Genomic DNA, 12417 nt, shown 5'->3' with positions numbered 1-12417 from the left:
CCCCTGTAGTCAATGAAACTTAACTTACACACCTGGTGATGGTGAGGGCTCAATAAAAACTTATGGCATATTTCCACCAGCTCTACTCGCCTCGCCTCGCCACAGCACGGTTTAAGTAGCATGACCAGATTATTTAACACAATCTTGGAGACCAAACAAAACAATACCTGAGGAAAACATAATATGTGTGGTGTTGATAAACTTCAAGAACAAGGGTGATACGCAGAACCGTTGTAACTACAGAGGTATAAAGTTGATCAGCCACACCATGAAGATGTGGGAAAAAGTTGTTGAAGCTCAATTGAGGAAAGAAGTGGCTTCATGCCAGATGTGGTTTGCTTCGAGAGTGTTGATGGAGACGTATAGATAAGACCAGAAGGAGTTACATTGTACCTCTGTGGATCTAGAGAAACCTTATGATCAGATGAGAAACTGTGGTGTTGTATCAGGAGGTTGGGAGTGGCAGAGATGTATGAGAGGTGGTGCATGACATGTATGAGGACATGTATGAAGACAGTGAGACAGTGATGAGGTGTGCAGTTGGAGGTACAGATGGGTACAAGGTGAAGCTGGATTTCATCAGGGATCAGCCCTGAGCGCTTTCTTGTTTTACTATGGTGATGGACAGTTTGACAGATGAGGTCAGGCAGGAGTCTCTGTGGACTTTGTTGTTTGCAGATAACATTGTAATGTGTAGTGAGAGGAGGAGAAAGGTAGACGTGAGCCTGGAGAGGTGGAGGTCTGCACTGTAGAGAAGAGGAATGAAGTTTAGTTATGATTTGAAGACCCTCAATTGAGCTTGTCCCTCTGAGCACAACAAAGAAAAAGTGCACTTTGCAATGTGAAAAGGTATCACAGATGTTAAGAGTGAAGAAATCACTGACTCATGTTTCTGTGTTTGATATTGTCATATTTAAGCAGATAAACATAATACATAGATTTTTTTTGTGACTGCCAGTCTCACAAACTACCCGTTAATAGCTTTTGCTGATTGATTGAAGGTTTGAAAAATTAAAACACAAAATCATATCACTTATAAAACATTTTATTAAAGGTTCAGTAAAATTCTTGGATACATTTTTCATGACTTGGTTCCTCGACCCATGATGGCTTTTTTTGTGTTTCTCTCTGGTCTACACAAGATGATGTAACACTTGGGTCCTAACAGTGCCACCAAGATGCCCAAACTGGAGGCCAGGATGGCAAATACCTCCACTGCATCTGCATATTTGCCTGGTGAGCTGATGTAAGCAGGGACAAAGGCCACCCACACTGCACAGAAGATCAGCATGCTGAAAGTGATGAGTTTGGCCTCATTGAAACTGTCTGGAAGATTCCTTGCTAGAAAAGCTAACAAACAACTGAGGACAGCCAGTAAACCAATATAACCAAGTAAAACTGCAAAACCAACTGTGGACCCAACTACACACTCATAAACTATCTTGTCACTGTGATACTGGGTGTTTTTATGAGGCACTGGTGAAGCAGAGACAAGCCAGACAGTGCAGATTGCTGCTTGAACAGAAGTCAGAACCAGAACTGTCCCTCTCTGCTGCGCAGCACCAAACCACTTCAGACTGGACTCACCACCTGGTTTGGAGGCCCTGAACACAGCCAGAACCACCAGGGTTTTCACCAGGATACATGAGACACAAAGCACAAAACTGATGCCAAATGCTGCATGTCTTAGTTGGCAAGTCCATGATCTGGGTCGTCCAATGAAGAGCAATGAACACAAAAAACACAATTTGAGTGACACCAAAAGAAGAAAACTGAGTTCTGAATTGTTGGCACGAACTATAGGTGTGCTATGATGATGGATGAAGATGCCCAGAACAACAACACAGATAAATGTGCCCAAAAGTGAGATAGTTGTCAAGCAGATACCCAGAGGCTCATGGTAGGAAAGGAACTCTGTTTTCTTAGGAAGACAGTGGTCATGCTGGGGGCTGGACCAGAAATCCTCTGGACAACTGGTGCACTCCATGGAGTCTGAGAAAAGAGAAAATATTATGACATACATGTTTATACAAAATCTCTGAACTGTGGTGTTTAAAACTTTATAGTGACCAGTTGTATTGCTGATCTTTCCCTCAGAACAAGGGACACAGTCAAAACAACACTCAGGTTCCCCCTTCTTTCTGGCCATGCGGGTACCTGGAGGACAGCTCTCACTGCACACTGACTGAGGAGGCTGTGAGGAGAAAAATCAGGATCTGTGAGACTAATCTGTAATGACTAAGATAAAGAGATGGTAGTCTGAAAAAGTAAGAAATAACCTGTTTGGATTCAATGTTCCAGAAGATTTTGTCATCATCCAGTGTAATTTCTTCTCCTTTGAAGGCTGACCTCTTAAACTCACCCACTCTCTGAACTTTAGTTCTTCCATCAGGGAGCCACACCCAGTTCATGATGTCATATACAGGTATGGCATCACCATTTTCATCAAATGACACTTGATCACCAAAAGATGTGGTGAAGTTGACTTTTTCCAAGTAATACATCATCTAAGAAAATCCAGATTAGGGACAAAAAGGAAAACTGAAAATGAGGATGTATTCTATTTATTTGCACTTCACACTCAAATACAAAGGATTAAGTGAATTCAGTGTAAACTGATATCTCACCTGCCATGGCTCCATTCTTTGCAAATGAGCACAGGTGTTGTTGCTGAAAGGCCCTCTCCCTGGCTCACACTGCAGCATGTCATCAAGAGCATACGCCAGAGCATACACAGCCTTATACACGTTATACTCTGGCCTGAGGTTTGAAACATCCACCAATTCATTCTTCACATTCTCTTCAGCTTCCTGTCCAGTGCATAATTCTCCTCCAGCTTCCACCCAACCTGCAGGAGGTGGTGCAAATTTACACTGAAATGTGTATTCCCAAAATTCATTCACCTGAAAAAATGTGTGTTATTTGTGTGAAACAATGACAATTTTTTTTAATGGAAGTTCCATATCAGATTGAAACATTTCATTCTCACCATGCTATTCCCATCAGTGTTGTTGTGATGTAGGTCAGGACGTATTTGTAACAGGAAGTCCCTGAGCCCTGGTATTTCTCCTCGACGAATGGCGATCCCCAGTGTTCCAGCCAGGTACGGCATGAGATGGGGAGTCTGGAGCACAGCAGCTGATGACCAAGCTTCACTGGCAATCCACTGCAGGCCTGTCACATTCTGTTTCACTATCTGTGAATTGCATAAGAAGTACATAATTGTGTACACTACCAATATAGTGTAATTTTTTTTTTTTACATAACATTACATGTCATTTAGCAGACGCTAAGTCGCTTCAAGTAAGCCAAACTATTGAGTGCTAGTCATAAGTACGATGTAAGTGTTTTTTATTTTTTATTTTTGTGTCTTCGTCATCGTCTTAGTTGAGGTAGAGTCGAAAGAGATGTGTTTTTAGTCAGCAGCGGAAGATGTGGAGGCTTTCTGCTGTCCGGATGTCGATGTGGAGATTTTTCCACCATTTGGGAGCCAGGACAGTGAACAGTCGTGAGTTTGGCATGTGTCGTATGGCACATGCAGGGACACCAGCCAGGAGGGAGTTGCAGTAGTCCTAGCGTGAGATGACAAGATCCTGGACCGGAACCTGTGCTCCCTTCTGGGTTAGAAGAGGTTGTATCCTTCTGATGTTGTTCAACATGTATTTGCAAGATCGAGCTGTTGCAGCAATGTTGGTGTTGAGGGAGAAATGCTCGTCAAGTGTCACACCCAGGTTCCTTGCGGTATGAGAGGGAGCTACCACAGAGTTGTCTAGGGTGATGGTCAGGTCTGTGGTGGGAGAGCCCTTTCCTGTAAGAAAAATAAACTCAGTTTTGTCGAGACAGAGTTTCAAGTGATAGTTAGACATCCATTGAGAAATGCCAGTCAGACAAGCAGAGATCCGTTCTGCCATGTGTGTTTCGGACCGGGGAAAAGAGAGAATGAGTTGGGTGTTGTCCGTGTAACTGTGATAGTAAAAACAGAAGAGAGAGTGAATAACAGAACCAAGAGAGTTGGTGTACAGAGAGAAGAAGAGCGGGCCCAGGACAGAACCCTGAGGGACACTAGTAGTTAGAGGACTAGGTTCCGACACAGATCCTCTCCAGGTTACTCGGAGAGTAACCGGTTGTATGTTCGGTTTTGAAGATCAGATGAGAGTAGGGCAAGTGCAGAGCCTGAGACACCTAGTTCCTGAAGGGAAGAAGTAAGGATCAGAAAGGTCCAAGAGGATGAGCACAGAGGAGAGAGAGCAGTGTGGCAGTGTGAAGTTGCTCAGTGACAGCAAGAAGTGCAATTTCTGTCGAGTGACCTTCCTTAAAAGCAGACGGATGAGGTTCAAGAAGGTTGTTGCGGTGAAGGTAGGAAGAGAGTTGATTATGAGTTTTGTAAAGAAACCTTCCCACACACTCTGTGGGGTCCAGTGGCTTTCCTCTGGTTCACCTGGCGCAGTACTCTCCTCACCTCGTGTTTTTTGGAGAATCGGTGAGGTGGTGTTGAAGGCTGGCGGGGGCCCTGGTGGCCTGTGGTCCTTGAAGTGAGCAAAGAAACTATTGAGTTCCTCAGCCATGGAGGCATCAGCTGGTGGTGGGGGTGTTGGTGCCCTTATAGTTGGTCATGCTCTGGATCTCCTGCCACACCTGTTTGGGGTTATTGTCCTGTAGGTGTCCCTCTATTTTCCTCCTGTGTTGGTCCTTAGCAGCGCTAATGCCCCTCTTTAGATCTGCTCTCGTACGGGAGTACAGCTCCTTGTCCCCCGATTTAAAGGCTCTGTCACGGGCTCTGATGAGGAGTCGCACGTTGCTTGTCATCCAGGGTTTTTGGTTTGGGAAAACCCGCCAGCGTTTTTCCACTGTGGCGTTTTCATAGCAGAAGGAGATGTAGGACAGAACAGATTGTGTGTACTCTTCAACGTTCTGACTCTCAAACAGGGTCCAGTATGCGATATTATGATGATATTTTGAACAAATGCCATTTGTAACATGAAAAATGGAAAAGCTGCAGTGCCTGACGGGCTGCCAATAGATATATATAAATTATTTATAGACAAACTAGTAACTCCTTTACTAGAAATGTATGTAGAAACCTTTATGTGAGGCCACCTCCCCCCATCACTGCAAAACACTTTAATTACACTCATTCTCAAACTGGGCAAGCCACCGACTGAATGTGGATCTCACAGACCGATTTCACTCATGAACTCCGATGCAAAAATTATAGCGAAAGCTCTGTCTATGAGACTTGAGAGAGTCCTGCCATCTATTATACATGCTGACCAAAATGGTTTTGTGAAGAACCAGTTTTCATAATGTGAGGAGGGTACTTAATGTAGTTGATGCTAATGAAGGGTCCCATTTTGTCCCTCAATGCTGAGAAGGCGTTGGACAGAATCAAATGGCCATATCTTTTAGAAGTGCTTAGGCGTTTTGGATTTGGGGACTACTTTTGAAGATGGATTGAGGTTCTGTTTGCCAGTTCTGCTGCAGAAGTTTGTTCAAACTATGTGACTTCTAATCCATTTAAACTATCTCGTGGCACAATATGCTCAAAGGCCCAATCACAGACCATTAACACCTGACTGCGCTTGATACAATACAAGTGGATATTAAGATTATAAATGACCCCTGTAAATTTGAAAAGATATGACCCTATTATTCCTGACCTTTGTTATAAGTGCAGGGAATATCAAGGTACTTTTTACCATTGCTTATGGGAATTTGAGGAAATTCAAACATTTTGTAGACAGGTGACACAGTATATCTCAAAAATTACTTCTGCCTTGATTCCTGTAAATCCCAAATTGTGTTTTCTGGGTGTCTATCCTGCCAATTGCTCTCTGGATATTAGAGAAAAGAAGATGGTTGATGTATGTTTACTACAGGCTAGACGCTCAATTGCCCTTTGCTGGAAAAATGTCAATGGTCCTACCCTCTGCCTTTGGCTGAGAAATCTAACATTAAGTCTGGCTTTAGAAAGACTAACTTATTTAATGAATTTAATTACATTTGGGAAAGATTTTTAGATTTTGGTAAACATGGTGATATTGAAGATGCTCTGTGAAAAATGTGTGTGTATGATGTGATGTGAAGTGATGGGATCATTTGATGTGCCGTGGAGATAGAAGTAAATGTTATATGCTGCTGGAATGGGGAATTTTATATGATTTGTGTGTTTAAGGTGAAACATTTAATAAAGATATGTTTCTTTTTTTAAAATCTTACCAGAAAATGATTTTGGTAGAAGTTAAAGTCACCGTTTACAATATTACTTGTGTAAAAAACTTAAAGAAACTAATTTACTGTAGTAGTATCAAAAGTAATTTTCTGATATAAAATGTACCTAACTATTAGAAGTAAAACTATTTAAACAAAGTAAGCAATTACAATTTTGAATATGACATTTATTGTGGCTTCTTAACCATAAAAGCATAATAATACGTACAGGTGAACATCGTCTAACAATATTAAAATTAACCTTCTGTCATGAATGGTGACAAACTCTCGCTCAACCTCCCTGTATCTGCTTGTATTTTTTAAAACTTTTTGGAACCTTTGGAGTTTGTGGAACTTTTGGAGTCTGTGGCACTTCTAGACACACAGTGTTTAAAATCATACAAAATCTGCGGTTTATCTGCGTGAGCTTGCTAGCTCACTGGTTGGCTGCTCAGCTGACAGCTGAGAAGTGAAACAGCTGATAGCTACAACCCCGCGTCCGGAGTGTACAACAGAAACCCGGAGACAGGAGACCAGAAACCCGGAGACCAGAGTTTTAAGTCCACTTGGAGCCAAAATCTGTGGCTAACAGCTGCTGCTGTTAAAAACTAGCGACAATAAACAGGCATTAAGTGACTAGCTCAACTTTTATTTTGCGGTAATCTTGTAACGAAGAAATGGGAAAATGTATCGGAGTAAAAGTATACATTTTATTTAGGAAAATAACAGCACCATTATTCTTTTTCTTAGCCACCAACTGCTCACTTTCCACCTGCACCGTGTCTACCACATTTTCGTTCAAATGTCTGTTGTGTTGCGTAGCACGGGTGGGAGAAACACTACGTAGTACGTACATGTAAGGGGCGTGATTGAGCAGCTGAACTAGTGTCACGAAGCGTTAGTGATTTTGTTTGCTTAGTTTGATTTTCACTTCCCCCCTTATTTTGGTAAATGTCATGTCTTCCTGTCGCATTGGTTTCTTCAGTTGTTTTGACACATCTCTCCTAATTCCCTCATGCACTTCACCTGGTGATCCTTTAGTAATCACTTGCACCTGCCCTTGATTCCCTCTCCCCTATATAGTGTCCCCAGTTCTCTTGTCATTTTCCAGTGCGTCATTTATGCGTCCAAGAAAACATGTCTGAGTCTGTCTCACCTTCTTGTAAGCTCAATAGCCAAGCCAAGTCACGTCAAGTTTAGTTTCTCCTTCTGAAGAAGTGATTTTGATTTTGCCTTGTTTTGTCCTTCAAGAGAAGACAATAAATACTCTTGAATCTTTCATTGTGCCTCCTGTCTTGTGCATTTGGGTCCAAGCAGTGTGTTTACCGTTCCAAACAACTAGGCTTGTAGGCTCAGAGAGAAGCAGTCAGCCTTATTAAATAGCATTCACAAGGCAATATAAAAATAATACCTACCATAATACATACCAGCATGGCAATATTGTCTCAACTACATATCGCTTTCAAAAAATATAACGGTATAACTCTTACTACCAGTATATTGCCCAGCCCTAGTCTATAGTTATTTACTTAAGACAGGTCGAGGGTGGGTTTTTTAAAGAGGGATGTCATTCTGACCTCTTTAAAAGAGTCAGGAAAGCAACCAGATAATAGAGATGTGTTAACGAGATGGGTGAGGAAAGGAAGAAGATCAGAAGCAATTGACTGAAAAAGGTGAAAAGAGATAGGGTCAAGGGGGCAGGAGGTAGTTTCTACACATAAGGTCATACACAAGTATATAGCTTAAAAAAGACAAAATGGTGGACTTCTGTACCTCTACAGCTCAAATGGAAGTTCGTCTTTATTAGACACTATCAAACCCTAATTCTACTCTTGATGCCCAGAAGTTGCAAATGACTATTGCTCATGCTAGCTTTAATAATGAAGACTAACTTTCATCATAGAGATTCAGAGGTAAACCATATTTTGTCTGCAGTCAGATTTTCTTTAAAAGCAATGCACCCAAAATGTTCAATCCAGGCACACCAACCACAAGGTGTACATGCTGACATGGTGCGGTAACAATTATTTAACTACTGTTGCACACAATCCACTGGACAAACTGTGTTGTGTGCCACATGTTAAGTTACTCCTCTGCCTCAGTAGTACTTGTAATAAGTGTAGCTTGTTTGCCATGATGGAGGTGTGTCATGATCTGTCACTTCCGTTAAGTATCTTGTTTTGTTTCTCCCTTCATGTTCCATGTCTTGTCTTCCTGTTTTATTTTGAAATCACTCACCCTTGTCTCTGTTTCAGGTTCCTGTCTACCCCGCCCCCTTCCTTGTCTGCGTGCACCTGATCCCTGATTGTGTCTACCACACCTGCATCCTATCACTCCCTAATCAAGCACTGCTTATATTCCCCTCTGTGTCTCGTCTCGTCGCCAGTTCGTTGTAGTTCATAGCTCACGTTCCAGCACTCTTGATTCACAGCCATAGTTTAGTCTTATCGTGTTTTTGACGATTGCCTGCCTTTTTGACCTTGCCTTTTTGCCTGACGTTTTTGTACCTCTGCCTGATCTCTTTGGCCTTCCGTGTACCGAACCTCTGCCTGGAATTAAACTCTGTTACTGACTGATTCGTGTTCTGAATATTGCATTTGAGTCCCTTGTTCTGCTCTGCCATAGTTCATGATAAGGTGAGGCTTGGTGAATTGGAAACTCGGCTCCACACCATGAAATCTAAATCTTTGGCAAAAGCAGTTAGTAAGTAGTAAGTCAGCATTCTTTAGACCTCTATCCCGTGTGAAAACATCCGGGGGAAACCTGTTCTGGTGAGGAGAGACCACGTCTCTCACTGCATAAACATAATAAGAGTAAGTCAGACATTACATTAGACAGTTAAATATTATGTAACCATGTATATCAAATATATTGGTGTACACTGAGTCAACACCACCCAGTCATTAATACTCAAATTCCGCAAAGCTCATTCAAGGGTATTTTCAATTCCAGTCTATGAATCAACCCAAAGCCTAAACCTGAATATTACTGGCTGGATTGCCCCACTGTATCCCAAGCTTTTAAAGTTGTATTTATAAACCCCTTGACAAACAAGCGACCCTCAACCCAGATGTTTTTGCTGATCACTGACCTATATCCAATCTGCCCTTAATTTCTAAAATCCTTTAAACGACAGTTGCAAACCAGGTATGTGAATATCTGCGCATTTAGATTACATCATAGCACAGAAACAGCATTAGTTAAAGTTACTAACAACCTTCTCTTGACCTCAAATAATGGTCTAGTTCCTTTACTTGTGCGGTTAGTTCTTAGTGCTGCATTTGACACCATTGATCATGATATTCTATTGCAGATACTCAAACAGACTCGGTGGTACTGCCCTCTGCTGGTTTAAATCATACTTATCAGATAGATTCCTGTTTGTTCATGTTAATGATAATGCCTCATTTCAAACAAAAGTTAATTGTGGAGTTGCACAGGGCGCAGAGTTGGGCCTATACATTTTACCTTGTATATGCTTCCTTGAGGGAACATTATTAGAAAGCATCATTGTTAGCAGATGACATATTTATATATCAATGAAGCCGGATGAAATAAATTAGGTTTTTCAACAAACTTGACAGACAAACTTTCTGACCATATTGTTACTTCAGATGACATCATGGCTTCCAGTTCCACTGTGAGGTACCTTGAAGTTATTTTTGACCAGGACATGTCAACTGACCATAAAACTAATTTCCAGAACAGCTTTCTTCCACCATCAGAACATTATGAAAATTTTAAATATTCTGTCCATAAAGGATGCTGAAAAACTAGTTCATGCTTTTGTTACGTCTAGATTAGATTACTGTAACTCCTTATCAGGATGTTCGAACAAGTCTGTTAGAACCCTCCAGTTAATTCAAAATGCTACAGCAAGAGTTCTGACAGGAACTAGAACTCCAGTGTTAGCTTTTTTACACTGGCTCCCCGAACAATTTAGAATTCAATTTCAAATCCTCCTCCTCGCATACAAAACACTTAATGATCAGGCCCCTTCATACCTGAAGGAACTAGTTTTACCATATCATCCTAACAGGTCTGCTTAAATGCAGGCTTACTTGTCGTTCCCTGAGTCTGAAACCTGAACTATCTCTTAGTTATGCTGCTATAGGTGTGGTGCACCGAGCATTCACTTTCTAACTCCCTCACTCTTGATATGTATATGAATTTTTACATCTTGTTATTTTTCTCCCCTACTTTTTTTTCTTTTTTTCTCTCTTTCGTCAGTCTGGTACCTGTGACTCCTTGGCTGATGGTTCCAGTTTATAGGCATCAGTAGTAGTATTGACATGATTATTATGCTGTGATTAAAACTGATATCAGTATAGTATGCTTTGCAATTCATTCAACTGCTTAAATACATTTTAATACCCCACATTATTCTTCTCACCTCAAAAGCTCAGTTTACATTCTGGGTAATTTCGAAACAGTGAGATTAAATCCAGGAATGTGGTAAAAATGTTGTATCTAGATGTTGGTTCCAAAAGTGATGCTTCATTCTACATAATATTTTCATTTTGTGAGAGTTAAACATGAATAATTAAGTTTTTGGACTGATTTTTCATCAAGTATTGGTCACGACTCTGAGTTCCCAACCCATAGGCCAGCAGCAGTTTTCCAAAATGACCGACATCCCTTTTAAACAATCCAGAAAAAGGAAGCAAGTTGCAACTCTGCATTTGGGTCGACAAAGAAAACCCATTTGTCATAGTGAGCAGTTAACTCTAAAATGCTATGAGCAAAACTGTGAGGTGTAACATCATCACTTACATTAATTTGAAACAAAATGTGTATGAGTACATATGATTTTACAAAACCAACAGTCTGTTTTAGAAAGCGCACAGTTACTACCTACCTCTTTCATGAGGTTAATCATGTGACTCTCGTGTGCAAACACAATCACCACCTGAGCTGTAGATTTCCTTATCACATCCACTATTCTCCTTAGTTCAGCAGGGTTATCACCCCAGGGCAAAATCTCTGTGTAAGCCAGACAACCTCCAGCAGTTGGACCCAGATCAGAGTGAAATGACCGAGCAGCGTTGAGTCCATAATCATCATCATTGATGAGCATACCTGCCCAAGTCCAACCAAAGTGTTTTAGAATCTGAATCATAGCATTCACCTATGTGGACACAGAGCAGAGGGATTACTGCACAGGCTGGAATCATCTTTCACTGCTAAACAGGTTCATCAAAGACCTGTAAAAGATATACATTTTTCATTTTAATATATACTGTACACAAACATTCTTGCACACAATTGATTTTATGTATTTAGATTTTGCAAATAGTTTTTCACCTGAAAAGCATCACTCGGGATCGTCCTAAAGAAAGATGGAAACTTTTGTCGATCACTCAGGCAGGAACATGTGGCAAAATAACTCACCTGCAAAACAAGACCATGTATCAAAAAGGAAAAATTCAGAATGTTAAACGTTAATTTCTCAATGGTCACATCTTTATTAAATATGAAATTAAATCACAAAAATGATGTTGAAAGACATATAAACTTACCAGAGGCACTCTGTACAAACCTAAGACTGCGGATATGGCAATACTACCTGTTGAGTAAGAATCACCCACAATTCCTAGGAGTGGAGGAGTTTCTACACATCTCTCCTCTAATTTGACTTTCTCCTCTTGACCACTGATTAAGGTCAGTGCTGCACCAATTCCAACCCCTACTTGGAGGCAGTTATCATACAGACTGTATCCCAGAGTGACATTAGACAGCAGGTTTGAGTTTCTGTTGATCTCATCAATAGTAAAGGCCATGGTCTGAGCCTGTCTGAATCCTAACATATTAAAGCTGACACAATATACAAATGTTTACAATTTAAAATGCATCATACAGTAGCTGTACAAAACCACACATGTTCCACAACTTCAGACACTACTGCAAATAATTAGGTCAGCATCATCTAACCCTAACCCACATGAATAACAATATATAAGCAGCTTACCCATAGCAGGTAGGCTGTTGTGGCTCTGAGGTAAAAGATGCATCAGCATAAACAGGAAAGAAGTGAAGTCTGAAAAGTCCACCGAGAATCACATCTCCAGTTTTGTGCATCCCATTTAGGTTAAACTGTCCCTGTAACTGACAAGAGGAGGAATAATAAGAGGACATCGCAGAGCAAAAGTAGGGTAACAAAATTAAAGAGAGGAAACTGGTGTCTAAAAACAACGTCATGACTTGGTTCTG

At 41.0% G+C, this 12417-nt stretch overlaps 1 protein-coding gene across 1 annotated transcript; it reads right to left on the bottom strand.

Moving 5' to 3' along the window:
* Positions 1-1081: 1081 nt before the first annotated feature.
* LOC131456059 (extracellular calcium-sensing receptor-like) lies at positions 1082-12342 on the bottom strand. The gene is made up of 9 exons (XM_058624035.1): positions 12176-12342; positions 11727-12021; positions 11512-11598; positions 11062-11335; positions 2990-3192; positions 2628-2903; positions 2280-2507; positions 2071-2194; positions 1082-1992 (listed from the first exon to the last, which is right to left on the bottom strand). The coding sequence occupies exons 1-9, from the start codon at positions 12340-12342 to the stop codon at positions 1082-1084; spliced, it is 2565 nt and encodes an 854-aa protein (XP_058480018.1).
* Between the last annotated feature and the right edge of the window lie 75 nt (positions 12343-12417).

The sequence above is a fragment of the Solea solea genome, chromosome 3, assembly GCF_958295425.1.
Source record: "Solea solea chromosome 3, fSolSol10.1, whole genome shotgun sequence".
NCBI classification, from domain to species: Eukaryota; Metazoa; Chordata; class Actinopteri; order Pleuronectiformes; family Soleidae; genus Solea; species Solea solea.
Note: the sequence above shows the minus strand (reverse complement) of the source record. Positions and strands in the feature narration are given on the sequence as shown.

What these genes read in the sequence shown, in the direction of transcription:
- LOC131456059 (XM_058624035.1), bottom strand. Translation starts at nt 12,342, where the DNA reads ATGTCCTCTTATTATTCCTCCTCTTGTCAGTTACAGGGACAGTTTAAC. An exon ending in TAACCTCATGAAAGAGGTAG is followed by an intron (nt 3,193 to 11,061) that starts GTAGTAACTGTG and finishes ATTCACAGATAG; the next exon opens with TGAAACAGAATGTGACAGGC. An exon ending in GGAACATTGAATCCAAACAG is followed by an intron (nt 2,195 to 2,279) that starts GTTATTTCTTAC and finishes TTCTCCTCACAG; the next exon opens with CCTCCTCAGTCAGTGTGCAG.